General features: G+C 37.3%; 1 protein-coding gene across 2 annotated transcripts in view; it reads left to right on the top strand.

Annotated features, from left to right (window-relative positions):
• lamc3 (laminin, gamma 3) overlaps window positions 1-24,394 on the top strand; it is a 113,042-nt gene extending 88,648 nt beyond the window's left edge. For both annotated transcript variants that reach the window (XM_065266769.2, XM_065266768.2), the window contains exons 14-29: window positions 7,075-7,263; window positions 7,369-7,620; window positions 7,971-8,124; window positions 8,272-8,414; window positions 10,088-10,266; window positions 12,232-12,412; window positions 12,625-12,869; window positions 12,951-13,027; window positions 15,899-16,033; window positions 16,341-16,587; window positions 17,077-17,220; window positions 18,961-19,063; window positions 19,331-19,533; window positions 20,767-20,910; window positions 21,223-21,322; window positions 23,890-24,394. In XM_065266769.2, coding sequence (XP_065122841.1) covers window positions 7,075-7,263; window positions 7,369-7,620; window positions 7,971-8,124; window positions 8,272-8,414; window positions 10,088-10,266; window positions 12,232-12,412; window positions 12,625-12,869; window positions 12,951-13,027; window positions 15,899-16,033; window positions 16,341-16,587; window positions 17,077-17,220; window positions 18,961-19,063; window positions 19,331-19,533; window positions 20,767-20,910; window positions 21,223-21,322; window positions 23,890-24,137 — 2,744 coding nt within the window. In that variant the 3' untranslated portion in view covers window positions 24,138-24,394. The remainder of the gene's footprint in view (window positions 1-7,074; window positions 7,264-7,368; window positions 7,621-7,970; window positions 8,125-8,271; window positions 8,415-10,087; window positions 10,267-12,231; window positions 12,413-12,624; window positions 12,870-12,950; window positions 13,028-15,898; window positions 16,034-16,340; window positions 16,588-17,076; window positions 17,221-18,960; window positions 19,064-19,330; window positions 19,534-20,766; window positions 20,911-21,222; window positions 21,323-23,889) is intronic.
• Window positions 24,395-26,846: the final 2,452 nt, after the last annotated feature.

Raw genomic sequence — 26,846 nt, 5'->3', positions numbered from 1 at the left:
TTTATATGTATTCATAGGAGTTTCCCTTTCAGACACAAAAATGGAAGGAGAGTATTAAATGATTCACACAACGCAATCTATTAATTTTTGTGCATGTGATATTACTGTTTTTTGCACCATAATTTAATGCCAAAATGACTTAAATCGTTTTGCACTTGAAATGGCTGAAATTGTAGCTGATAGAAGAGGCATCAGAGAGCATGTGGTACAAGGCAGAGGATTTTTTCACATGTAACAGTTTATTTGTAATATCAGAGGAACTTTTTATTTGCTGGAGGAAATAAAAGAGGAGTCATGATAAGTCACAAAATACCAGGTGTATCAAAACTTATTGTAAACCTTCACTTTTTAGTGTCCTATTGTTAGCAGTGATGTCTGTGGTGCTGAACTCAAGCGCATCAGACGTTAGTAGATCACCCGCAACTCTTCAGCTTTGCTTATTTGTGACCCTGCTCTTAGTAGATTGTGTTGGTCATTATGGAAATCACCTGTTGAGCCTATGTTATTTGCACCTTTTCAATAAGTAACCTGCAGATATTACCACTCCTATCAGCGCTTTTTTGGAATTGCACTCTCACGCTAATTTGTCCCGTTTAGTAAATCTGGCCCTTAGGGCCCTATTTTAACGATGTAAGCGCATTGTCTAAAGCGAACAGCGCACGGTCTAAATGGGCGTGTCCGAATCCACTTTTGCTAATTTAGCGCACGGTCGAAAAGGGTCGTTCATATTCTTTGTAATGAGTAATGGGTGTGTTTTGGCCGTAACGTGCAATAAACCAATGAGAGTCTCAGCTCTCATCCCCTTTAAAAGCCAGTTGCGCTGGCGCTATGTCTAATCCCTATTTAGATGACGGACTTTGTAAACTGAAAAACTAAGCGGAGGAAGAAGATTCCCAGTTTAAGATTAATGTTAAATAATTGTTGTTTTTCATTTGTATTGAAATTATTTTTTGGATTAAAACCTTTAAAAGCCGTTTTCTTTTAGTCATGAAAGTAAAAATAGCAGGATTTTAATTGCTGTAAATGTATGGCTATCAAACTAATTTACAAGTATGTAAGAAAAGGTTTGTACTCTAAAAATACTTTATTTGTAACAAACAGGAGATAAAGAATATACAAACGGTTCTCCACACGTTTCAGCATTCGGACAGCGGCCTGTTCTTTTAAAACATTACATAAAAATGTTTCTCATCTCACCATATCCACAGGTACAGAGTCATCATATACAATAAATCCGTGGGGTAGCATTTAAAAAAAAAACATTAAAAAAAAGATGCATTTGTTTAAAGCAAAGCATTTATTTACTTAACCAGGCTGCAGGTGAAGCAGTTCTTTACGCTTTCTAAAGTCTCATAATCGGTCCTCATATATGTCCAAGAGACTCAATAATAATCTTTTACATTTGAATGCTTTAATTTTTCATATTTAAAAGCTTTTTTGTGCTGCTGCGCATCCATGTGTGTGATAAGCAAACCCGAGTTGTCGTCCCGTTTATAGGCGTATATTTCTAACGCACTCATTGAATAATAAAAAAACATATTGCGCCATAGACTTTAGACTTTAGACCAGGTTTTAGTTGGTCAGGGGCGTATTGTAGTTGCCTTAAAATAGCAACGCGCCAACAATTCGCCTGAACACAACTCGATTTTAGATCAGAACGCCCATGGGCGCAAATGCATTTGGTATTTAAACAACGTGGCGCTAAGCGTGAAAATTATAATTGCGTTGAAACTAGCAAAAGACACTTGCGTCGCGCATTGCGCTGCATTGTGCCGGGTGTATGATAGAGCCCATAGTTTCCGTGTTAGTGCACTTACTTCCATGCTGGCCTGGTGACCAGTACAAATCCTGCTCGGACTTGATTTAATGCATCCAATTACACGCATCTTAGCTTGTTCAATGAGAAAACTCCAAGTGAGGATAAAAGTCCAGATAAGCTACAACAAATTTAAGTACCAATAAAATCACATCGCTTTTCATCCTACTAAATGTATTAAAATACAGAGCTTGTGCTTTGTGTTGCAGTGAGTCCTGTGTTTTGTTATATAAAAGAATAATATTGATCATTGTTACTGTTTAGTTGTTCTCGGTGAGTTGATATATGAAGTAGCGGTACATTTTAAGTTAATTTCATTTCCTCGAGGTCAGACTGACAGAGGCACATATGCCTGTATGCACACGTACACACACACACACACACACACACACACACACACACACACACACACACACACACACACACACACACATTCTGGTTTCCATGTTTTGTGGGGACATTCCATAGACGTAATGCATTTTATACCATACAAACTGTATATTCTATTCCCCTTACCTACCCCATTCTCTAACCCCAACCATCACAAAAACCCTTCTGCTACTTCACATTTTCAAGAAACATCATTCTGTTTGATTTATAAGCTTGTTTCCTCATGGGGACATCAAAATGTCCCCACAAGGTCACAAAAACACTGGTATTCCTATCTTTGTGGGGACAATTGGTCCCCACAACGTGATAATTACCAGGTACACACACACACACACACACACACACACACACACACAAACTGTCTCCAGACCTCCCAAAGACTGCAAATAAAATGCCTCTTAAATCTAATATACCAGAACAAATAAACAGAGGAAGAGGAATCCGGCTGCTTTCAAAATCAGCCAGACGCCCCCAAAGCAGCGGCTTTTCTATAAAGACTCCACACCTTTTATGGACTAAGGTGCTTTTTATTTAAGTTACCAGACTGGTTCTCTTTATTGATTTCTCTGTCTATCTATCTATTTCTCTGGCTTTCTCTCTCTCTGATTTAGATCTGTTGATGCACTCGAAATCTGTTCAAATTAGAGCCCCTTCCAGACCACAGACAACACACTGCTTTATTTATATGGCAGCATGCCTTCTTAGGTGTGGATGGGGGGTCTCAAGGAATGGAGACATGAGGCTGAGAGCAGTGATAGAAAGCAATACTGAGAATGAGAGTATTGAAGCTCTAGAAATGAAAAGTTTTTCCATACTTCAATAGAAGTTTTAAAATGTGAATAGAAAGATGAGGATGAGAGTGGTTATGAATTATGATATTGGCTATATGCTTATATTCACCTGATTATCGAGAATGATGAGAGTAAAGGATTACCTGGATTAACACGAAACAAATCTTTGAAGAGCTCAGATGCAAAACCCTCTAAGTGTGTATGACATGTTTTCTTGTAAATGATTTTTTTTTAAAATCTTTTTGCTGAATGGCCTGAGGGCACGATTTAGAAGATTTTAAGCAAAAGTATTGAATGAGCGTATAATTCTTGTCAACAGCATTAGCTTAATATAATAGAAACTTATTTTTGACCGAAGTGGCGTTAAGGGCTTTTTCATTTCCATCCCCTTTTTATGCTACTTGCCACTGCATCTATTATTCAATAGGGAAAGCGGCTGTTTTTATCATTTTTACTACTGTGTACTTGTACCCCGACCCATAACACAATGTATTCGGTTCAACTCAGCAGGCCTGTTGGTTGCTGCTTTTATTTGCCTGCTTCAAATGCTAATTTTACAATACCGTTGTTACAAGCCATTTCTTGTTAGCTGTAAGCATAAACATTTCCTTAGCTCTAAAAAAGTGTGACTTCCTCCAATGCACACGTTTTTAAACATGAAGAAACAGAGTAACACATCATCCATCTGAAGCTCAAGCACATGCTCACATTAGTCAGAGTGAAGCAAATGTGATTAAAGTCTAAATTTAAAGCGTAAAATGTAAATGCATTTTTCCATAAAATGTTTTACATAAATTTGTCAGGTTATACACGGAGCCTCAATAACCTGTATACACTCTATGGAATTGTAAACATAAACGCAAACAGATAATTATTGCTTAAATAAAATAAATGAGCATCTTTAATTTTTAATAGATTTTTAGAAAAATAATTCTTCGATTAACCTTCTCTTTTTATTTCTGTAGGCAGCAATACTGTAGTGTTAGTCATATTTGCTTACATTTATAGTACAAATTTAATTCTCTAACCTTACACATTCTCACTGGTGGTTAGGGATTTTGTGGGACAGCAGGATTCAGCAGTTTGTTCTTAAATGTTAATGATGGTGATTATTTGACTGCTAGTCGTAAATTAGCAGCACACAGGGCACCAATAAGTGCCCTTAGTTTCTCCACATGAACTCATTGATGGACACTGACATTCAATGCTGAAAGTATGAGTTGCTTTTCTGAGTGTGTATGTGTGCATTGTGTTATTTTGATCTCATGTTCTGTATGTTCCAAAAATGTCAACATTGATATTCATCTAAAAGTTATCGATTAATGGATTAAGCAATCAGGGAATACATTCTTTTCTCCTATAATGCCATAATGTTCTTTCCTAAGGGGATCACACACCAGCCGGGCAGCTCAGCGTCGCGCCGCGTCGAGTTGCGTCGAGTTGCGTCTAGGACAACTCGAGGTATTGTAAACCGGAAGTGCACATTAAATAGCGCGAGCTTCGTCAGATAGCGTCTACTTCAAAATGCAAAATATACGTTGGCAGCCAATGTTAATCGTTAATGATTTGGGACATATGATGTTATTTTATGTTAAACTATGTGAGTGGCGCTGTGTGGCGCGACAGGGATTTGAGCAACTTCCTGAGTCACAGCTGGGCGGCGCGGACAGGCGCCACCTGGCGGCGCCGGTGTGCATATACTCATAGAAAACAATGTGTTCTATTTTTTTTTTTTTTTTAGAACGGCGCGACGCTGAGCGGCGCGGCCGGTGTGCGATCCCCTTTAGAGCTCTATTGTCCAGTAAACTGACAGATAGTTATCATCATGGTTTATTTGAGGAGCTCAGACGCAGAAACCGCTAAACGCCTCCTTGGTACAGAATGAGATAATGATATTGAAAGAATACTCTTGTCACGTATTATACATATTTTTTAAAATTAATCTTCCCTTAAAAAACTTGTACTTCCGACTTGGACAGACCCATTAACCTCGCCCCTCCTATAACGTCACTCTGCTGCATGTTTATTAAATACCTTCACTTTGAAAACACTTTATCCCAACTTCAGGCCATTCAGAAATATGGCTTTGTTGGCAAAATCCTTTAAAAGCCACATCAATGTCAGACCCGATGATGTAGTGGGCAGCGTATGTGGTGCTTTCGCACCTTTGGCGACCCGAGTTCGCTTCCCGACTCATGGTCATTTGTCGACCCCTCTCTCCTCCCTGTACTTTCCTGTCGTCTCCTACTCACTGTCAAATAAAGGCAAAGTGGCCAAAAATATAACTAAATAAAAAGCCACATTGATTTTTCATCAATGTCCTCGAAGTCCACGGAAGATAAATTGGAAGAAAGACAGAACACTAAACGACCGTACATCACATTCAAACCTAAATCCCTTGTGAGTACTTGGACCTGCATACAACCCGAATGTGGCAGTCACATGGATCACAGTGCCCCTTAATAATGTGTGGTTTCTGACTTTCATTATTTAAATGTTTTTTAAAGTGCAGTTTTTTGCCAAAAAAATAAAAAGAATGAACGACAGTCAAATTGTTAAATACCAATCAAGTGACTAAAGTGACATTGTGAAAATGCATTTTAATAACCTTTTAATTGGCATTAAAGTGAAATCACTGGACCTAAAGAAAAGAGTGATAAGAAATGCTAATTTACAAGAAAATATGTCAGATGCACTTTAAGTCTTCGTCATTATTTTCAACAACAAAAAAAACTGTAGGACATAAATTAAATTAGTTTTTACCAATGAATCAGAAAGAAGCAGTACATTTTGAAAGATCTTTCTGACTGTCTTTGTTCACTGCAGATGTTTTTTCTCTCTCTCTCTCTCTCTCTCTCTCTCTCTCTCTCTCTCTCTCTCTCTCTCTCTCTCTCTCTCTCTCTCTCTCTCTCTCTCTCTCTCTCTCTCTCTCTCTCTCTCTCTCTCTCTCTCTCTCTCTCTCAAACTTAACCCTTACATAAACAGCCAGTTAACGTTATTGGATTTACTGCAGTAAAGTAAGCCTGTTTATGAGCATTATGGAGCATTTGGACTAATATAGTTTGGTCAACCTTAGTGTCAACCCAAATCAGTTTTTGACCTTTTTCCTCTTTATTTGAAAATATTTTTTTTAAGATTTGGCCCTCACATGTAGTTAAACCTGTACACTCACTGGCTCTCCTTCTTTGTCACACACACCTCCCTGTCTTTATATACTGTTTGTAATGGTCTATTGCCATCTGCTGTTTTAAATGGGTAGAGCATTTTCTGTTCCCTTGAAATCATCTTTATTATTGAAGGGTGCCTGCATACTGTTTGGGTGATTGTGTGCAGTCAAGCCTCTATGATATTGGTTGCATTATAAAATTATACCTCATTATATTCAATCGTATATTACAGAACTGTAGTATATTGATAGTTTATTATAATTTGTCTATGTGCTTCCTTGTTTACCTGGTGTAGACATTTCCAAGTGTTGTTTATCTCTGTGAATACTGTCAGGACAGCAGTTGCATGTGGGCAGAATCTAAATAGAGCCCTGTGTTTTCCCAATGGCAAATTTCAGGCTGTTTTTTAAGCGAAATGTCGAGCTGCATGTATGCACAGATGAGCTGATACATGAAAGGTTGTACCCTGGGCATTCTGGTTCACCACAGAAACACATTTGAGTTTGTTTGCTTTTTAGAAACTCATTACATTCATAAAGCTCTTCCATTACTAGATATTTTATTATTTTGGTTCATCTATCTGTTAAAATACTTAGAATAAGAAATTATGATCCACACTCACGAAAACATTCTTCTTTTTGCATTTTATTTTACATTCATTATTGGGAACAGACACATTGTATATCTATCTCCGTGTGTGTGTACCTGGTAATTATCACGTTGTTGTGGGGACAAATTTGAACATAACTGGCCAGTATTTGAACATTTTAGAATTTATAAAAAAGTCCAAAATTCACAGTACATGGGACACAATATTTATGATTAGGTATCATCTGATAAAACACACAGACACACGGGTTAATATCTAGTATAATCTTATTTATGTCTCATTGTGTATATTTTATTTCAGGTGTGTGTGACTGCACAGATTACACCACTGGCCTCTATTGTGAGCGTTGTCAGGATGGTTACTATGGCAACGCATTGACTGGCAGCCCAGGTGACTGCTCACCTTGTCCTTGTCCAGATCGCACCACCTGTGCCCAGGTACCAGGCACAGGGGACGTTGTTTGTACCAACTGCCCAACAAGCCAGAGAGGTCAGTTGCAGACTATTTTTTTGACATTTACATGCTTCTGAAACACAAAACTCAGTCCAGCATTGAATTAATATATTCTGTTAATGAATTTGAATATTGTCTCAGGTGTAAGGTGTGAACTGTGTGAGGATGGTTTCTATGGCAACCCTCTGGGCTGGGGTGGCGAAGTTAAGCCTTGTGAGAGGTGCACATGTAATAGGAATGTGGATCTTAACGCAGTGGGTGTGTGTGATCATGTGACTGGACGCTGTCTGAAATGCCTTGGACATACAGCTGGAGACCATTGTGAAAAATGCAGATCTGGTTACTATGGTAACGCTTTGGCTGGTGATGTCAGCCCAGAGCAAAAGTGCAAACGTGAGTGTAATTTATGACAAGAAAACATCACAAAATTTACTTTTTACTTTACACAGATTTACAGATTGTAGATATACAGTTGACATATACATACACAATGAAAATTCTGCGAAAATGTTGATCAAGAACTGTTATGTCAACACAAAAACAATCGTTGGACATCCAGGTAACATTGCACAGTGTAAAGAAAAAAGCATCAAGGATTGTGTTAATGTCTGTTATGTGAAATAGATTATTCAGGGAACTTCTAAATAAAAACTTATACAAAGTATATGTATCCACACAACAATTTTGGGTACAACATTGCAGGTTTTGCATTGTATAAGAGTTTTTTTTTCTGTCTTTCTCAGCTTGTGCCTGTAATGTTGCGGGAACATCAGGTCCTTTGAATGACTGCCACCCAGAAACAGGAAATTGTGTTTGCATGACTCATGTGACAGGAAGGGACTGTGGACAATGTGAAGCTGGCTACTTTAATCTGCAGCTAGGCTTTGGCTGTGAAATGTAAGATATGGGTACTATCAATCTGTCTGCCTTCCTGTCTATCTGTCTGTTTATCTATCAGTCTGTTCATTTTAATTGACCTCAGGTACAGTACAGTGGTTAAATTTTTTACAAAATATAATGCTCTGTTCTTTTCTCATTTTATAGGTGTAACTGCAATCCTATTGGCTCCTCCTCTTCAGCATGTCATCCAGTCACAGGCCAGTGCATGTGTCGAACAGGTGTGGAGGGGACGTCATGTGATGCTTGTCGAACCGGCTTCTTTGGTTTTTCCTCAAGAGGCTGCAGAGGTACCGACAGGCAGATAACATCAAAGTCCTACGAGAGCATGTCGAATTTAGGCTTCTCTGTATGTTCTCTCAAATCGCTTTTACGGTACTTTGATGTCAAGAAGCCCAATGATTTTCAAAACCTGTCTGAAATTCACCACACACTTCTAAATATATATATATATATATATATATATATATATATATATATATATATATATATATATATATAAGTTTTTCCCATAGACTGTACAAAATATAAACGTACTGTCCGTGATGTCACCCATAGGTTTGTGAAGAGCTTTTTTGAAGCCAATAGTTGGCGGGGCTTTCTGTCACCATCTTAGCATCGTGTCACCCACTGATCTATATAAATGACTAGATTGCGCATAGAACGCTTAATGTAACAGCGTAAGGTGAAGCCAGCGCAGAGTACGAGCAGCCATCTTGGTATACCCAACCGGCAGAGGGCGTCATTGACTTCCATTCAAAATAATGTTCTTAATTCAGCCCCTTTACAGCGTATCAGTCACACAAGATACATTTTTAGGATATGTGTAAGTAAATTAATAGTTAATTCTGGTGTTATTTGCAATGTTAATGTTTTAATCGGGCAGGATAATGGATTTATAAAAAAAATGTTAAGGTGAGTGTGTCTGCTGCATTATGTTAATGACACGGTTATAAATAAAGTTTTTGTGACATTCAGCTACACATACAAAACATGTTATTTATCTGATTTCAGAATGAGCACATTTGTCATTAATACTAAATATGCTGCGGCCTTTTTGCTGATCTGATACTGTAATAAAGATGAATATATAATAACTGATTAAAGAGCAAAATGTACAACTTTCAATAAATAACTATGTACATGCTTAGGAAGTTTGCGTTGTAATAATGTACAGGGTACCCTACAGATATAAAAACGAAAACTACTAAAGTGATGTTTTATCATTAAAATCTGATATTGTCCATTGATTTAATAGAATGTTTGGGCATACAAACTTGGCGGGGTGGTGGGTTCACAATTGTGACTTTATGCGCAATCCAGTCATTTATATAGATCAGTGGTCAATGCGCGTCACTCGTGGATAACCCGGAATGGGAAAAGAGGCGGGACGTGGGTAAAGCTGAAGTGGCTGGTTGCTGAAACCACGCCCCCTAGCTTAACAGTAGTAACAACAGTGGAGGTTCACCCATTTCTCAAGTGGCCACGCCCTTAATTATGCAGAACTTTAAGGCTTAATATAATTTAAATGGATGAGTTATAACAAAAATTCACCCCCCCTTCATGAAGGAATAAAGACCTAAAACACTTTTTACCAGGATGTAAATATGTTTTTTTTTATGTAAAGTTGGGCATTTTAACATGGGGTCTATGGGAATTGACTCCCTTTTGGAGCCAGCTGATGAATTGCAGTTTAGGTCACTTCCATATTGGCTCTATTAGAGAGATCCGAAGGTAACCCCTCGGTTTTTCATTTCTCCAAAGGTTTAGTTACAGTATGTTCATAGACAAAATAATTTATTATAATTTACTTATACTAAAACAACTTTAGAAGTAATAAAAATGAATCGTACTCAATTAAAAATACCTATTTTTGTATGTTTTGTCCAACATTTATTCAGTTTTAAAAAGTCATTGTCTGTGTATTATTATGCCCACCTCTCATGTAATTATCTGTCTTTAGCCTGTAATTGTGACCCCATGGGCTCGACCTCCATGCAGTGCCATGACAATGGGACGTGTTCTTGTCGCCAGGGGTTTGTTGGTTATAAGTGTGACAAGTGTGAATTAAACTTCTACCAGAACCGGCTGACTCACCAATGTGAAGAGTGTCCAGTGTGCTACAGTCTAGTCAGAGACCAGGTCAGTGCGTGTGTTAAACCTCAAACGCTGCTTTTGCTCTGTATACATTGTATGTCTATTTCTTTCTGTGATTGTAAACAAGACATTAATCACAAAAATCACACAACCTCTCCAATGTGTGCAATAAACCTTTGATAAACCTTCCTGTAGTTTTATGATACCTATTAGTTGCTTTTAACAATCCCTCTTCAACCTCTGGATTGGTCTGTAGGGCTCATATACTGAGCACTGAGGGTCTATCATTAGCAACTCCACTTTCCCCTTATTTAACATACAAAAAAAAAAATATTGTGGTGTGTAGGTTTTGTTCTTTATTGAACAAGGTATGATGCCGTTTTGGTGGCAGGTGGTATGTGAGCACAAAGGGCCGTATTGTCCAAACCATGAGATCTAAATATTTACAGTACACAAAACTTGAACTATTGACAAATGTTTTGGAAACGGTTATGATTTAGACGTTGTGGACCCATGTCTTTGCTCTGGGTCTCCTGCGAAGTTTCAGTTGTATAAAGTTACTGTCATATATTTAATATCCTTATATAATGCTACATTGGCATACTCCTATTACACTTCTAAAAATTCTTCCCCTTCCAGTATACAAGCAAAACTCAGACGCGGACATCATTCCCAATTGCTGTTTCGTAAATATAAGGAATTTGATCTGTTTATGTAATGGCTGCCAGGCAAATTAAAAGGTTCATAATCACTTTTTATCCTTAAGCATTTACTAAGCTCTTTTAGTTAAATGTCTTCCAATGGCAGGACTTTGAGTTGTTTATAATGACCATGAATAGGTGGTAATGGCTCTGAAGTGTAGTGCAAATCTGAAGGGTTTAAAGGTAATGGGTGTGATGAGTCTTTTAATAAAAATGTCTGGGGCTACAGTATGTGGGTTTTTAAGGAAGTTAGAATCTTAAATGTGGTCTAAAAAAGAAATTAGGTTTGTGATTTAATGTGAAATAAAAAAGTGATTTTAAACCAAAGTTTTGCCACTGCAAAAAATAAATGAAGATAATAAGGAAGATGAATCATTTGGGGGCCAGAATTGAACCTGTGAACAATAGTAACTAGGGGTGTGATGAGACGCTTAATCCACGAGACGAGAGACAATATTGGGTTCACGAGACGAGACAAGATTTTGACACTCCTCCATTATAAAATAAATTAATGGGAAACTGAAATCAAGTTGTTTTGAAATGTTTTAACTAATCTAGGACTGTCCCTAACAATTTTTTTTCTAATTGATAATAAAGTTATTAGATTTTTTTGTAATAAAATAGACCCAAGTGAACAAAAACCTTTAAAATTACATAATATTAACAATGCAATAATTAAATAGATACCTATTTTAGCCAAACAGCACTTAAATTTGTTTAAATCTTTAATATTCGTCCAAGTGTTTACAATAGATACAATCACTGTTATTCTAAAGCAAGAATATGCAGAGATAAATTCAGAAAAGTCAGAATGACGGTTTAATCTGCTAAAACGCTTCACATCTTACACTGATCAACAGACAAACACAACACGTCTCAGACGAACATTATTGGAAACCCAAACAGAAAAGCACACACAGTAGAAGACCGAATATAATGGATGCACATTGCACTAGAAAAGGTTTAGCCGGAAACTTAACTTTATGCTGATATTAGGACAGTGGCCATTTCTTAAACGGAAAGCTGCAGCCTCCGGAGGTCGCATATGCAGGCTGCTTTATTTCAGTTAATGAGCATTACATTCGCAATTCATAAGCATATTGCAACAATTTATGATTAACTAAATATAATAGTAAACTTTGTGCATGAGATCTCATCACACCCCTACTAGTAACACAATTATTTACAAAAATATTGTTATTTTATGTCTAAAAGGATTGTTTCAATGTGCTTTTAACATGCCAATCTTTTAATTATTTATTCTTTCTCAAATGTGCTTTAAAAAAAAAATCACATTATATGTGAACAGGCCGGTAAACTGAAAGCCAGACTACAGGAGTTGGAGACACTTCTCTCTAGCTATGACTGCAACAAACACATTCGCCAGTATAAGCCCAGACACCAGCATAACAGTCTGGACAATCACATTCAGAAGGACCAGGATGAAGACTACCTGCCCAATGCCCTTGAAGACCTTCTTGCTATTCAAGGTAAAAAAATCCATAGATGAATTAAATCACACATATAATCCTTTTAAAATAAACATTGTGCATTTAAGCAGAGGCGTATCTGGGCACCCTTTTCTAGCAGATTCAAGGAGACAAAGCAAATTTGTGTCTTGCTTTACTTGTGTTCACCTGTCATAAGACTGACAGTTACTTTGTTGAAGAAAAGTAATCTCTGATGTTCCTCCTTTGTGCAGAGGCTCGCGAGGCCTTCATCAAGCAGTTCTCACAGCTGGAAACATCTGCTCAGACCTTACAGCTGCAGCTGCGCAACATCGCAGCGGCGCTGAACTGCAACCTCACAGCGGGCGTTGAGGAATCAACAGAGGAAAAAGAAACTTCAAGGAGGGAACATGAGTGCCGGGAGCTTGTTGACACGCTGTCGGCTGTTCTTAATATGCAAGAACAACTTCAAACGATGACTGATGACCTTAACAGCATGGTAACTCTGCAAGGATCAGAGATATGAATGTTTAACCCATCTGAGGTGAGAACATGTTTTAATGGACAAATATATTCCTAGGTCATCCCTACTGTCATTCCGAAAGAGCCAAATGAATGGAACATCATAGTGAATGAATCTGAGATGCTGGTTAAAAGGTTTGCAAAAACATTTCTAAACTTATCTGACTCAACCTTGGTAACTTCTGGTTATAAATACAGTATACACTCACTTAGAGGATTATTATGAACATTACCTGCAATTTCTCATTAATGCAATTATCTAATCAACCAATCACATGGCAGTTGCTTCAATGCATTTAGGGGTGTGGTCCTGGTCAAGGGGACTGAAATCCAAACTGAATGTTATAATGAGAAAGAAAGGTGATTTAAGCAATTTTGAGCGTGGCATGGTTGTTGGTGCCAGACGGGCCGGTCTGAGTATTTCACAATCTGCTCAGTTACTGGGATTTTCACGCACAACCATTTCTAGGGTTTACAAAAAATGGTGTGAAAAGGGAAAAACATCCAGTATGCGGCAGTCCTGTGGGCGAAAATGCCTTGTTGATGCTAGAGGTCAGAGGAGAATGGGTCGACTGATTCAAGCTGATAGAAGAGCAACTTTGACTGAAATAACCACTCGTTACAACCGAGGTCCAGCAAAGCAGTTGTGAAGCAAGCCACAACACGCACAACCTTGAGGCGGATGGGCTACAACAGCAGAAGACCCCACCGGGTACCACTCATCACCACTACAAATAGGAATAAGAGGCTAGAATTTGCACAAGCTCACCAAAATTGGACTGTTGAAGACTGGAAAAATGTTGCCTGGTCTGATGAGTGTTGATTTCTGTTGAGACATTCAGATGGTAGAGTCAGAATTTGGCAAAAAGAGAATGAAAACATGGATCCATCATACCTTGTTACCACTGTGCAGGCTGGTGGTGGTGGTGTAATGGTGTGGGGGATGTTTTCTTGGCACACTTTAGGCCCCTTAGTGCACAATTGGGCATCGTTTAAATGCCACAGCCTACCTGAGCATTGTTTCTGACCATGTCCATCCCTTTATGACTCATCCTCTGATGGCTACTTCCAGCAGCATAATGCACCATGTCACAAAGCTCGAATCATTTCAAATTGGTTTCTTGAACATGACAATGAGTTCACTGTACTAAAATGCCCCCAACAGTCACCAGATCTTAACCCAATAGAGCATCTTTAGGATGTGGTGGAAAGGGAACGCTTCGTGCCCTGGATGTGCATCCCACAAATCTCCATCAACTGTCAGAGGTGGGTAGTAACGAATTACATTTACTTCGTTACATGTACTTGAGTAAATTTTTTGGGTAACTAGTACTTTTAGAGTAAATTTAATGATGGGTACTTTTTACTCTTACTCAAGTACATTTCTAGTGAAAAAACTGTACTTTTACTTCGCTACATTCGGCGGCGTTACTGCGCTACTTTCAAATGGTAATAATTAAGGAATATATATTTTTAAAAAAGTTTATAGGGCGTGTTCGAAAGTTTCGCGAGACAGGCTGCGTCACCCTGTAGCGCGCGCGACCGCGCGGTCACCCTTTAGCGCGCGCGACCGCGCGTAGATGACAGGAGAAGCAGATGAGGGCGCGTGTGCATTGTGCGAGATATCGGAGGCAGATCATGCATGGCGGCTTCAAGTTCGGTCTATGTTTTCACTCCAAGAGGTCAAAAAGAATAGTTTCATAATGCGATGCATGCTTTGTTCAGTAAACGAGCTGACATCTCAGCGTACAGGAATTCAAGATCCAACCTGAAGTAAGTGTCACAGTATTGTCTATTTGAACACTATTAATGGTCATTTCACACACTGTCCGAGTTTTTTTGCCATATGCACTCTTGTGCAAGCGATGACAAAACCTAGTGTAAGTTAAACCATACAAACAGCACGTTCATCTGCACATTTCCGTGTAATTTCCCCACTGAACACCAAAATGTAAGGACGTCTTGCATTTGTACACAAATCCTGACACCTCACTAATGTGTAGAAAATACATTCAAATAAACGGGATTGTATTTTATTTAAATCCTTCTAAAAGCATGAATGAATAAAAATAAAAGAATAAAGTTTGATTTTAAAGAAACATGTATTATATATTATAATAAATGTAGAGTTGATTTGCTCGTGTTTATGTTCAGTAATTGCACTTTAATGGCAATGAAAATAACCTATTCATATAAAAACATGATAACAAACAGACACACATGTCCTTTTTTGTTTACTGTTTGCATGTTTAAAGGCAGATGCTGACAAGTTTTTGTTGTGAACATGAAAATAAATACAGAGTTAACCGACAGAAAACATCTGTGTGTGTGTGTGTGTGTGTGTGTGTGTGTGTGTGTGTGTGTGTGTGTGTGTGTGTTTGAGATTTTTTCTCAAATGACATGTTATGTGATGTTAATGTCCCTTTTTAAGGAGAGGTTTGTGAAAACCCTCCAAGTAGTCTGAAATTCAGTGCTTTTGCGCTACTTCTTTATCAGATCGGAAGTAACGAGTAACTAACTACTTGAGTAGTTTTTTCATCTAATACTTTTTTACTCTTACTCGAGTAAATAATTAGATTGATACTTTTACTTTTACTTGAGTACATTTTTGTATAGGTACTTGTACTTTTACTTGAGTACAGATTTTGGGTACTCTACCCACCTCTGTCAACTGTAAGATGCTATCCTATCAATATGGGTCAACATTTCTAAAGGATGCTTTCAGCACCTTGTTGAATCAATGCCATGTAGAATTAAGGCAGTTCTGAAGGCGAAAGGGTGTCAAACACAGTATTAGTATGGTGTTCCTAATAATCCTTTAGGTGAGCGTATATCCACCAAACCAATATACAATATATATGTAGATAAGTCCCCTAAAAATAAAATGTATGCAAGTAAATTAGATTTGTGTATCTTTCATATGTTTGACACTGATTCACGTAAAAATGTTTGCTGTGATTTCTATAATGATGGTTTATATACAGTATTGTTTGTCTGACTCAACAGTCATATAGACATGGCAGCTCATATAGAACAGACTGCAAAAGATGCCTTCAAAACGGCTAACAAAGCCTATTCTCAACTCATCGGTCTGCTAGAAGACAACTCTACACAATCTTATATACAACATCTCACAGTCAAGTGAGTTATAATCTGTTTGTCTGGTCTTTCTATGCACATTTGTGACCCTTTCATAAAAAAATAAGGTTAAAGTTTTAATTGAATAATTAGATAAAGAGCATCAAAGTTTGATTCCATTCAATGATTATAATTTGAATCTTTCACGTGGCCTAAATCTCAGTCAATATTAAAGATAAGGTTATATTTTCACCTTATACTCTTTACATTATATGATGATTTTATGTAGAAAACAATAACAAACTAGTTTTGGGCATGTATTGACACTGTATTGGCACTCTATTTTCTGTCCCTATTTTCTTTCTGTAAGGCTGGAGGAGATGCAACGGTTGAAGGAGAACCTGACTCTAGAGGTTAATGAGACTCAAGCGACACAACTGTCACTTCAAAAGCAGAACTCTGAGATTGCCGCTCTTTTACAGAACATCAGCACATCAGTGTCACAACAGCACAGGACGGATGTCAATTTCACCTTCACGGGAGAGAAGACCAACATAACATCGCAAATATTCAATCAAACAAATGTCACAATGACTCAGGATCCAAAACTCTCTCAGGTTTGTCAATGTGGCCAAATTGGAAGCCTTGGGTTTATTATTATTGCTTTAATACAGTAATTATTGTGAACCAATTGAAATCTTATCGTGCATGTAGAATTGATTCACCGGAATGGAACACTGCTAGTGGTTTGTTGTTGTTTGGATTAAAAAGGCATTGTTGTTGCCTGCAAGGAATAATCCCTGAGCAATACAACGTTACCATGCAACAAACATAACAATCGGGCACTGCTGTGCTGTAGTATTAATAATAACAGTAACATAGTGAAGAGGCTATAGCTGTGATGTATTTTTAAACCGTACCAATCCGCATCAAGGTCCAGAACTGTCCATTTTACAGTACATCATGATAAACACTAACACTCAAAAACAAGCTTTCGTAAACCGTGTTATGTGGTCTAATTATGTTTATTGTGAGTGACGGTCACAGTCTGAGCACGAAAACTGCATTCAGAAAACAATTATAAACCAAATTTATCTGGATTTCAGAGCAATGAGCTGATGAACAGAACAGCAGAGTTGGACATGAAAGTCCAGGCTGAAGAGCATCTGGTTAACAAGACTAAAGAGGAAATTCAGCCTCTTGTGGATAGTGCAAAAGAACACCTGGAAACTGTTCAGAAGCTTGAGCAGGTGAGTCTGAAACACTAACCAATATGATGGTAGTCCATGACATTTGTGACCCTGAATTTGAAATCCAGACTGAAGTCTCATAATTATTAGATTAGGAGCATCAAAGTTAGATTTCATGAACTGATTACACTTCAATAATTATATTTTCACAAAATGTTCGTTTAGATTATGTATGGTCCCCGGTTTGGAGTGCATGTTTTCCCTGTGTCACCGTGGGTTTTCTTCGGGTACTCTGGTATCTTCCCACAGTCCAATGACATGCAGGATAGGCGGCCGTTTATGTTTTGTGCGTCATCTGACTTAAAGGCGGGGTCCATGATTAAAAAAAAACATTTTGGAGAAGGTAGTCAGGCCAACTATTAAAACACACCTGTGGCCAATCAGGAGTAAGGGGCGTCTCTACTAACCAACATCGTTGCCTGGGTTGCATATGTGTGCGGCGGGTCTATCAAGTGAAGGTCCAGATTCTATTGGGGTAGGGGCGTGTTTGTTTAGGTGATTTCAAATGTCAGCATTGGCTTTCAGAGATCATGGACCCCACATTTCATTTTTTCAGTGTGCTCTGTACCGTCCCCTAAGTAAGTCAGTGCAACTTTGGACCCAGCCAGCACAATGTGAGCCAACAGTCTGCGCTGCTTTGTTGGCATCAGTTTGGTGTGTCCCTATCTTTTATGCCAAATCATCCTTCCTTAACTTGAATGGATTACCTTGTGTGTGGATTAACCACCAGTTCTTACCATGTATATAGCCCTGGATGCTGAAATGCGAAAAAGCAAACAAACATTATGTATAATGATTTTATTTAAAAAAAAAAGACTTAAAGGGACACTCCACCATTTTGAAAATATGCTCATTTTCCAGCTCCCCTAGATTTAAACATTTGATTTTTACCGTTTTGGATCCATCCAGCTGATCTCTGGGTCTGGAAGTACCACTTAGCATAGTTTAGCATAATCCATTGAATCTAAGACCATTAGCACCACGCTAAAAAAATAGGAGTCTCTATATTTTTCCTTTTTAAAACTTGACTCTTCTTTAGCCGTAACATGGCGCAATGATATTACGCAGCAGCAGAAAATAGTCCCCTTGGTAACTTTCAATAGCAGGGGACTATTTTCTGGTGCTGCGTAATATCATTGAGAATCCTGCTGCCATGTTACGGCAGCAAAGCCATTGATTATTATGCCAGAATGAGAGTATAGTTCCTTAGAAAATTGCAACTTTTAATTTTCCGTCAGTCTTAGTATACAATGTAACTACAGAAGAGTCAAGTTTTAAATAGGAAAAATATAGAAACTTCTTGGTTATTTTTTAGCGCGATGCTAATGGTCTAATCAGATTCAATGGACTTCTAAGCTTTGCTAAAAATGGTACCGCCAGACCTGGTTTTTACAGGCAGGGTCACATTTACTAAATTACCTTGGATTAACACTACTGTATCTTAAGTACCATTGTTAATATATATGGTAATCCTTCAATACCATGGTGTATATCCAAGTAGCATGATTTTACCATTTCACATCGTATTGTAACGTGCTAACCAAACTTTGTGAGGGCATCAATTAGAGAACTAGAAGTCTCTTCATCCTGTGAATTGTGGCACCTCCTGCCAGTCAGTCGGGTGGGAAATTGAGGGAAAAACAATGGGGATGTTTTGTCAGCTCGAAGCAAATTCAAATGTGACAATTTCCTGCCAAAAGAACGTGTAATGAGACGCATGCTTTGTTGTTTTATCTGAAGATGACGACTGTGGCTGAAGGATTTAAAGTGTCAGCCATCTCCTCTGTGGTGACAGGGAAAAAGATTGAGGCGGAAATTCTGTCTCTGCAAAATGGTCTAGGAGGTAAGGTTTTCCCTTTACACTTAAAGCATGTAGTGTTATTTCATGTTGTTATTAAAATATAACCATTCAGGCTCACAAGGTTGACACCACTATATATATAAAGTCAGTTTTGAATGGTTGTATTTTCCAAAAATTATATACATTAAACATTTAACCGCTTTATACTTCTGGCACTGAAGTATTAAGCACAGTTATTTTGGATTGAAACAGTGACTGAAGAGGTGGAAGGTGGAAGATTATAATGTATATAATGTCCTTTGCTTGTAGACATTGAGCGAGATTGGCCTCGACTGCGCACCCTCAACAAAGAGTTTCTGAAGAGAGAGAAGGGGCTTAAGGAAAAGGTCCTGGTGGATGTGAAGAAAAAAGTGAAGCAAGGAGAGAGGATGAACAAAGCTGCAACTGAGAATGCTATGGCTGCTAACAACACGGCTAAACTCGCTGAGACGTCTGCAGCAACAGTGGCTAAAGTAGGCTAAACCAAAGTACAAATACAATAAATACACAGACTTCCAACCTGAATTCACAGGAATTTGTAGATATTTTAGAACTGGCTAATTTATATAAACTTAATAAAGTGAATCAAATTCCTATGACAAAAACATGCGATTAGAAAACAAACAAACCCCTCAATTCAACGTCACAGGGGCCAAACCAAATCGTACAAATTTGGCCGTACAAATTAGCCACTTCGTAAAATATGTACAAATTGACATGAGATTGTATTGAGACTTTACATAGACTTGCATAAATAAATCTACAATATGTTTTAGGAGATGCAAGCACTGATTTTAAAGCTTTTTCATGCATTGCGACTTGTTAACACTGTTTAAGAGTTGGATTCCTCATCCTCAAGTATTTCTATGCCGAATGCACTTCACCAGGGTTCTTAAAAGTTTCAGAAAGTTTATTTCAAACATGAAAGATTCAATTTCAGTGCATAAAGTACAGTGGAAGTCCTTATATGGGCACTTTAACCGGAATGGGGCACGCCCAACCAAGAGCTGACATGAAATCTGTCACCAAAGAAGTGTAATGTTGTTTGTGAAGAGAATTTAAGCTTGTTCAGCTTCCTAAAGAGCCAAGCCTTATGGAAACAATGAATAGTTTTTTTTTAGCAGAGTTGTGTGTGTGTGTTTGTTTACTGCTGGATTTTGTTGAAATGGGGCGGTCCCATTAGGGTCATGAGTCGCAGGCGGCAAGTAAAACTGCATCAAATGTCTGTTTTAGTTGGCAATATCCACGTAAGTGCATATAATGTAAAGGACACAAACATAGTGAATCATAATCTATCCAGAGATAGTGGGATAATGTTTTGTGTGTTGCTTGCCCGCTTATTGAGAAAGAATCAGTACAGCTTATCTGTCTTTTAAAAACCTAATAAAACTAAAGACTCTTTGGAGTGTGTATGTGTATATAATGCTAATGTTAACATTTGCCAGTAACTTTTAGCTAATTATTATTAAAATAAGTAACTGAAGAAGTGTTAAAATGTATAAAAATATCAGCAACTTTGGTTAATCACTGTAGTTATTGAATTCGTAAATAATAGATATTTTTAAGCAAATTTAATGAAATGAAACCTCTCAAAAAGAGTCCCGAAACACTCAAAAAGCGAATAAATGTGGCATTGCCTTAGGGCACCTTGCCTGAAACAAATCTAAAACATGAGAATTAAAAGGCTTTTTTGTTATTCATGTCAGGAGGCCAAAGTGTCCTTCACACGGGGGAAGCGGACAAAACATGCATCTGCACAGCTGAGCTCAGGGCTGGATGTCACCCTTGAGCAGTTGACTGAGTTGGAAAGCCAAGCTGCAGGGAAGCTGAAAGCCGCGTTGGCCGAGGAGGTAAACGTTTGGCATTCATAGTGGTATTGCCAGTCTTTGTGAAGTTGGATAGGACGCCTGTGTTCCTTTGCTGTACATGCAGGGTCATTAGCACAGTGGTTCTTTATCCTGGTCTTGCAGGGACCAAAGTCACTGCACCTTTTGTTATTTAACACACCTGTGTTAATGAAATCATCAGCTCATTAGCAGATTAACTGAACCGTGAAACATGTGCAGTACCACTTCTGTAGAATGACTGAATTGTATTAAAAGTATTAAGTGGGGATGGTGATTTTCAAGTTCCACGTTGTTCATAATGCTGTGTCTTCTCAGGACTTGCTTTCTTCAGAGAGTGTCTTAGGCAGCATGGAGACAGCCAAGGGTCAGCTGGAGTCATTTACAGAAATACTAGCTGAGCTCCTACAAAAACTGGGTAAATTTACAACAGATGATTTTTCTGTGCAAACAAATCGAATTGAAACATATTATGTCCTGACTCTTTCCACTTAATGTGCAAAATTTTAAATGGTGCCTCTGTCCATATTACTTTACTATAAAATGCTAGACAAATACATTTCTGTTCATACCCTACATACCGTATTACTTTGATCATAAAGCTAACATCAAATATCTTAATCAACCATAAAACCAATCACTATTAATCATCAATATGTATTTTATTATGTACAGACAGAGAATGATTGGATTCTTGATTTAATAAATTAATAATTTATAGGAATAATTGACCCAAAAATATTTTTTGTTAGTTACCTTCATGTTGTCTAAAGCCCATATATAAAAACTAAAGTAATTTTTGCGATTTACTGTTTTGAACATAACTTCATCCTACATAATGTAAATAAAATTTTGTAAAAATATAACTTTGCTATACCAGGTGGCTGTTGATTGCTTTATTCTGATAAATGTTTAAGGGGTCTGCATTATTTTTTGGTAAACGCTCACTTAAACTGTCAAATGTCTTAAAATAACCAACAAGGGGAAATGCATTATATATCATATTGACTGACTATAGGTCATGTCAAAAGATTGAAATTAAATGTCATGTTCTTTCTGATCCCATTTTTTAAAACCCTAGTTAGTGTGTAATGTTGCTATAATAGCATAAATAATAGGGGTGCACGATTCAGAAAATTTCACGATTCGATTCGATTCCGATTTTTAGGCACGAGATTCGATTCAAAATCGATTTTCGATTCAAAACCGATTCTCGATTAAAAAAAAAACGATTCACAGTAGTTTGTAGTTTACTTTTTCCTGTGTGACTGATTGTAGTAGATATACAATTTTAAAGAAAAGAAACACAACAAATTAAATGTTGTTTGATATTACTTTATGTCTTTATGGAAAAATAAAAACTGTTATGAAGCAATTAGATGACCCCTTTAATCAAACTCTATTAAATACAATAATATAGTATATTAATGATAGACAGTGCAGGTCTATAGATTAGAAATGTGACTGGTGTTATAATGGTTATTATTTCTATTAGATAGAGCAGAAGCAGGAAAAGTGTCTCTCTTTAATCCACTCATTATGTCAGATTCAAAAGTCTACTTGCTGTCCCACTGACAGGAGACTATACATTACAGCTTTGCGTTTTGTAAATATTGAGTCAGCTTGAGCTTTGCTCGTTCAGTGCAATAGATTTTAGAAAATATATGGTTTATTAATAATAATAGAAAAGAGCCAGTTTTATCGCCATACAAACCGTCGGCATTCTGAAACTGCACGCGAGCTTTAGCGCGGTAGCGCTCACTGTCATTCTCCGATCGACTCAGGTTTTATACATAATATTAATCAGACTTTGACACCGAAGTAATTTAACTATGACTGACCCGGACCCAACTGACCATTTCAAATACAAACCCGGAACCATACGGGCCGCGGGTGTTCCGTCAAGTTCTCTAATGTTAAAACTCTGCTCAAGTTCAGAAACATGAAGCACGTGAACGCATACCGAACTCATCATGTCGCACACAAAATGTCATTATTAAAGAGTGTCATCATCACGTAAAAACAAAAAAGACCAAATTTGATGCCAGATATACTTGGGCACTTGTTAATATAACTGGGCAGCGCTGCAGCAGCAATGTGTGGAAAAGACTGTGACAAGAGTGTGCGTGCGGGCGTCAGTGTGAATACGACGCAGCGCCATCTATGGGAATACTGAGATAAACTCATTTCAGGACAATAATAACACGGCATTACAAAAAAAAAATATTAATCGATTTTTGGAATCCTATGAATCGATTCTGAATCGGCAAAGCTTGAATCGCGATTCAGATGTGAATCGATTTTTTTGCACACCCCTAATAAATAATACCTGTAAAATGATAAAGGTCAAAGTTCACTGCCAGGCGATAGATTTTCTTTAACAGAGGACTACAGTCCTCTACTTACTGCTTTAATGACGTCACTAGAAAAGTTTTTTGACTAAACTCCGCCCACAGGAATACGTCAGTCGCCAGCTAAGCTAACGGCAAGCTAAGCTGCTATCGAATCACAACACACTAAACAATCTACACAATCAGAACTCGATACGTATTTCTGAAGGAGGGACTTCATAGAACAAGGAAGACATCAGCCCGTTTTAAGGACGGTGAAAATAGCGTTATAAAGATAAGTAAATTGTGTGAAAAATACTGAGTTTTTTTACACGTGAAACATGAACGCATGTTATATTGTGCACTTTAAACACAATCAAAGCTTCAAAAATACAGAAAGAATGGGAGCTTTAACTTTAATAACTGTGAGCTTTATAATTTTTTTATTATTTATGCTCTAAAAGCAACATTACACACTAACTAAAATTTTACACATGGGATCAGGAAAATCATGAACAATCCCATTAAAGCATATTTTTTCATATTAGTTTAATTTCTTTATAAGTTAATGTTGTTGTTAAATATGGTTAAATGTATTTCTTCCAATAAGTTAATAATCTCATATTTGTACTCTCTTCTCTGTTATTATGAGCAGAAGATAAAGTGGCGCTAGAGAACTTTGACAACATCCTAAATGCGACAGCAGCCCATCTTCATGTTCTCAAAGATGCTGTGGAGAGCCCAGCACTCACAGGAAAGATCCACAAACTTCACAATGCTGCACACAGTCAAGAGAAACAGCTTCAAAGTCTTGAAGAGAACCTACGGGAGATTCGAGAAGAAAGAGACAGTCTGACCGACATCGTCCAGAACTTGCCCAAATGCCCTCAAAGCCTGCACTGAGCTTGTGCAAGGGGGAAGGAAGGGGAATTATAGAGACTGTGTATTTCTATGAGGAATCCCAACATATAAATCTCTCTGTCAGAGAGATGTTGACTTAGATCAAGAGAAATATTCACCTTAGATAACAACAAAAGCTGAAGTGAAAAGGAGAAAAAAAATCATCTGTCTGCAGTCCTTCACTCTAAAAACAAACGGTGCTTTATAGCACCAAAAGTGGTTCTTTGCTCATAATCATAGAAGAACCATTTTTAGTGCCATATAGCACCGGTGAGGCACCAGTGAAGCACCTGTGTAGAACCATATAGTGCTTTGTAGAACCATATGTGGTGCTATATTGGTGCTATATGGCCCCTAAATGGTTCTACACAGGTGCTTCACTAGTGCTTCACCGGTGCTATATGGCACTAAAAATGGTTATTCTATGGTTACGATCCAAAGCAACAGTTTTGGTGCTATATAGCACTGTTTGTTTTTTTAGAGTGGTTTACTCTGTATTGACCATTACAAAGGGAGATTAAAAATATAAGTGACACATTAAATGCAAATAATATACTTATCTATTAATTTGTTGTGAAGACTGAGTGGGTTTTTATACTGATTTATTATTTAGCCTTACTGGTAAAAGTCAAAATTCAGGTGCACTTTAAATTTATCAATATTAAAGAATAAACTCAATGTCAATTTTAATGTATAATCATATTAACCTTATCCTTGAATAATGATGATGTTCAGACTTATATAATAATATTATAAATTGTGTATTTGCAGGAATTTTACAATATTTAAACACCACCAATTATCCGATTCACGATTTTACATTTTCTTTGGTTTGTAAGTATGTATTAGTACATGTTAACAATATGCAAAAGGTAGCTACATACCACAAAGTAAACGATGACTCAAGTTATCGTCTTCAGCGTAAATTTTTTTTCTTGGAAAACAACAAACACACGTATGTTAGCAAAAGTTTACTCCAGGGATTGGTGATGTAGAGAAGACCGACATTATCATAATTCCTCCTGCTTCGGACTTTAAGGTAACTCCTGTTAGCATTGCATTTTGAGCAAATCTTTCAAACATGGTAAGGAGCATCACATTTCCGTCTGACGTCAGAGGTATTCAGAGCATTCACAACATACAGATTAGCTGGCTAATTGGGGACACAGCACTTTTCAAATTGATGAGTTTTGTACAAAATAAGTGTGTTTCAGGAAGAGCGTGAAATCTGGAGCTACAAAAATGTATGGTATGGGAAAAATAATGTGTTTTTAACCATAAACCACGCAAACACATTGTATTATACCAAATACACAAAATAATGTTTTTTTAGTAATGAAAAGGGGTGCACTATAAATGTTCAGTTCATGGGAGTTCCTGTAAAGTCACTTTTTAGCCACTTGGGGGTGTTGTTAACACACATTAGTTTTGCATTTTGAAACAATATCCAAAACTCAGAATTTGTTTTTAAAATCTGTAAATCAAGACCAAATAAACAATTTGTTACCCCCTTTTTGAAGATTTTTATGATACGTTGTTTGCATTAGTGCATGTTGACACATTTTGACTGCATATTTAGTATCTAACATACTATTTAGTACATCACATTAAATATTTATTCTGTGCTTATTATCCATCTGTTCATTAATTCTGGCCACAAAAGGATTATGTATTAGCTGCTTTACTTCATTTCTGTTACTGTAAAGTAAACATATTATGCCAGAAACATATATACACTGCTGCTCACACATGTTTATTTCATTACAAATTCTCATTCATAACAACTTTCATCCTGTATTTGGTAGAATATGGTATGTAATGCAGACCATTTTTGATTTCAGATTATAGTTAGTAAAAGAACTAAAGATTATCTATTTTGACAGACCAAGGTAAAATAGTGTAACATATGAAACTACAAAACGAGAACCATGCATGTTCCCATAGCTAATCTTGTAGATTTCGTATTAAGCACACAGGTTATGGGTTTGATTACCAAACTTACTCTAGAAAAGGTTGAGTTGTTTTCAACCCAGCATTTAGTCAAAAAGGGACGAACCCAACCCATTTGATTGTAATTTAAAAGGATAGTTTCTAAAAAAAAATCATTCATAATTTTTCTCCTCAAAATGTCTTTGTGTTCATCAAAACAAATAAATAAATACAGGCTTGCAACAACATGACAGTGAGTAAATTATGACATCATTTTTGGGGGGGGTGAACTATCCCTTTAACCCAGTGTTTTCCAATCCTGGTCCTCAAGTACCCCCTTCCAGAAAGTTTTAGATGTCTCCTCATTTAAAACACCTGATTAAACTAATTAGTCTCCTTCCAGAATGAATAACATGTCTCCCCAACAAGCTGTTGAGTAAAATCAGGTGTTAGATGAGGAGACATCTATAACTTTCTGGAAGGGGGTGCTCAAGGACCAGGATTGGGAAACACTGCTTTAACCTATGCTGGGTTGTTTTAACAAATATAAATATAAGGTTAATATTAAAGGGGACATTACACAATGCTTTTTTAAGATTTGAAATAAATCTTTGTTGTCCCCGGAGTGTGTATGTGAAGTTCAAGTTCAAAATCACATATAGATTGTTATAACATGTTAAATTTGCCACGTTGTAGGTGTAAGAAAAAATGGGGTGAAAAGTTTTTGGGGGTGTGTCCGTTTAAAAACAAATGAGTGTGCCACTAAATGGCTGCGCTGTGGAT

This window comes from Paramisgurnus dabryanus, chromosome 5 (assembly GCF_030506205.2).
Source record: "Paramisgurnus dabryanus chromosome 5, PD_genome_1.1, whole genome shotgun sequence".
Lineage (NCBI taxonomy): Eukaryota > Metazoa > Chordata > Actinopteri > Cypriniformes > Cobitidae > Paramisgurnus > Paramisgurnus dabryanus.
Note: the sequence above shows the minus strand (reverse complement) of the source record. Positions and strands in the feature narration are given on the sequence as shown.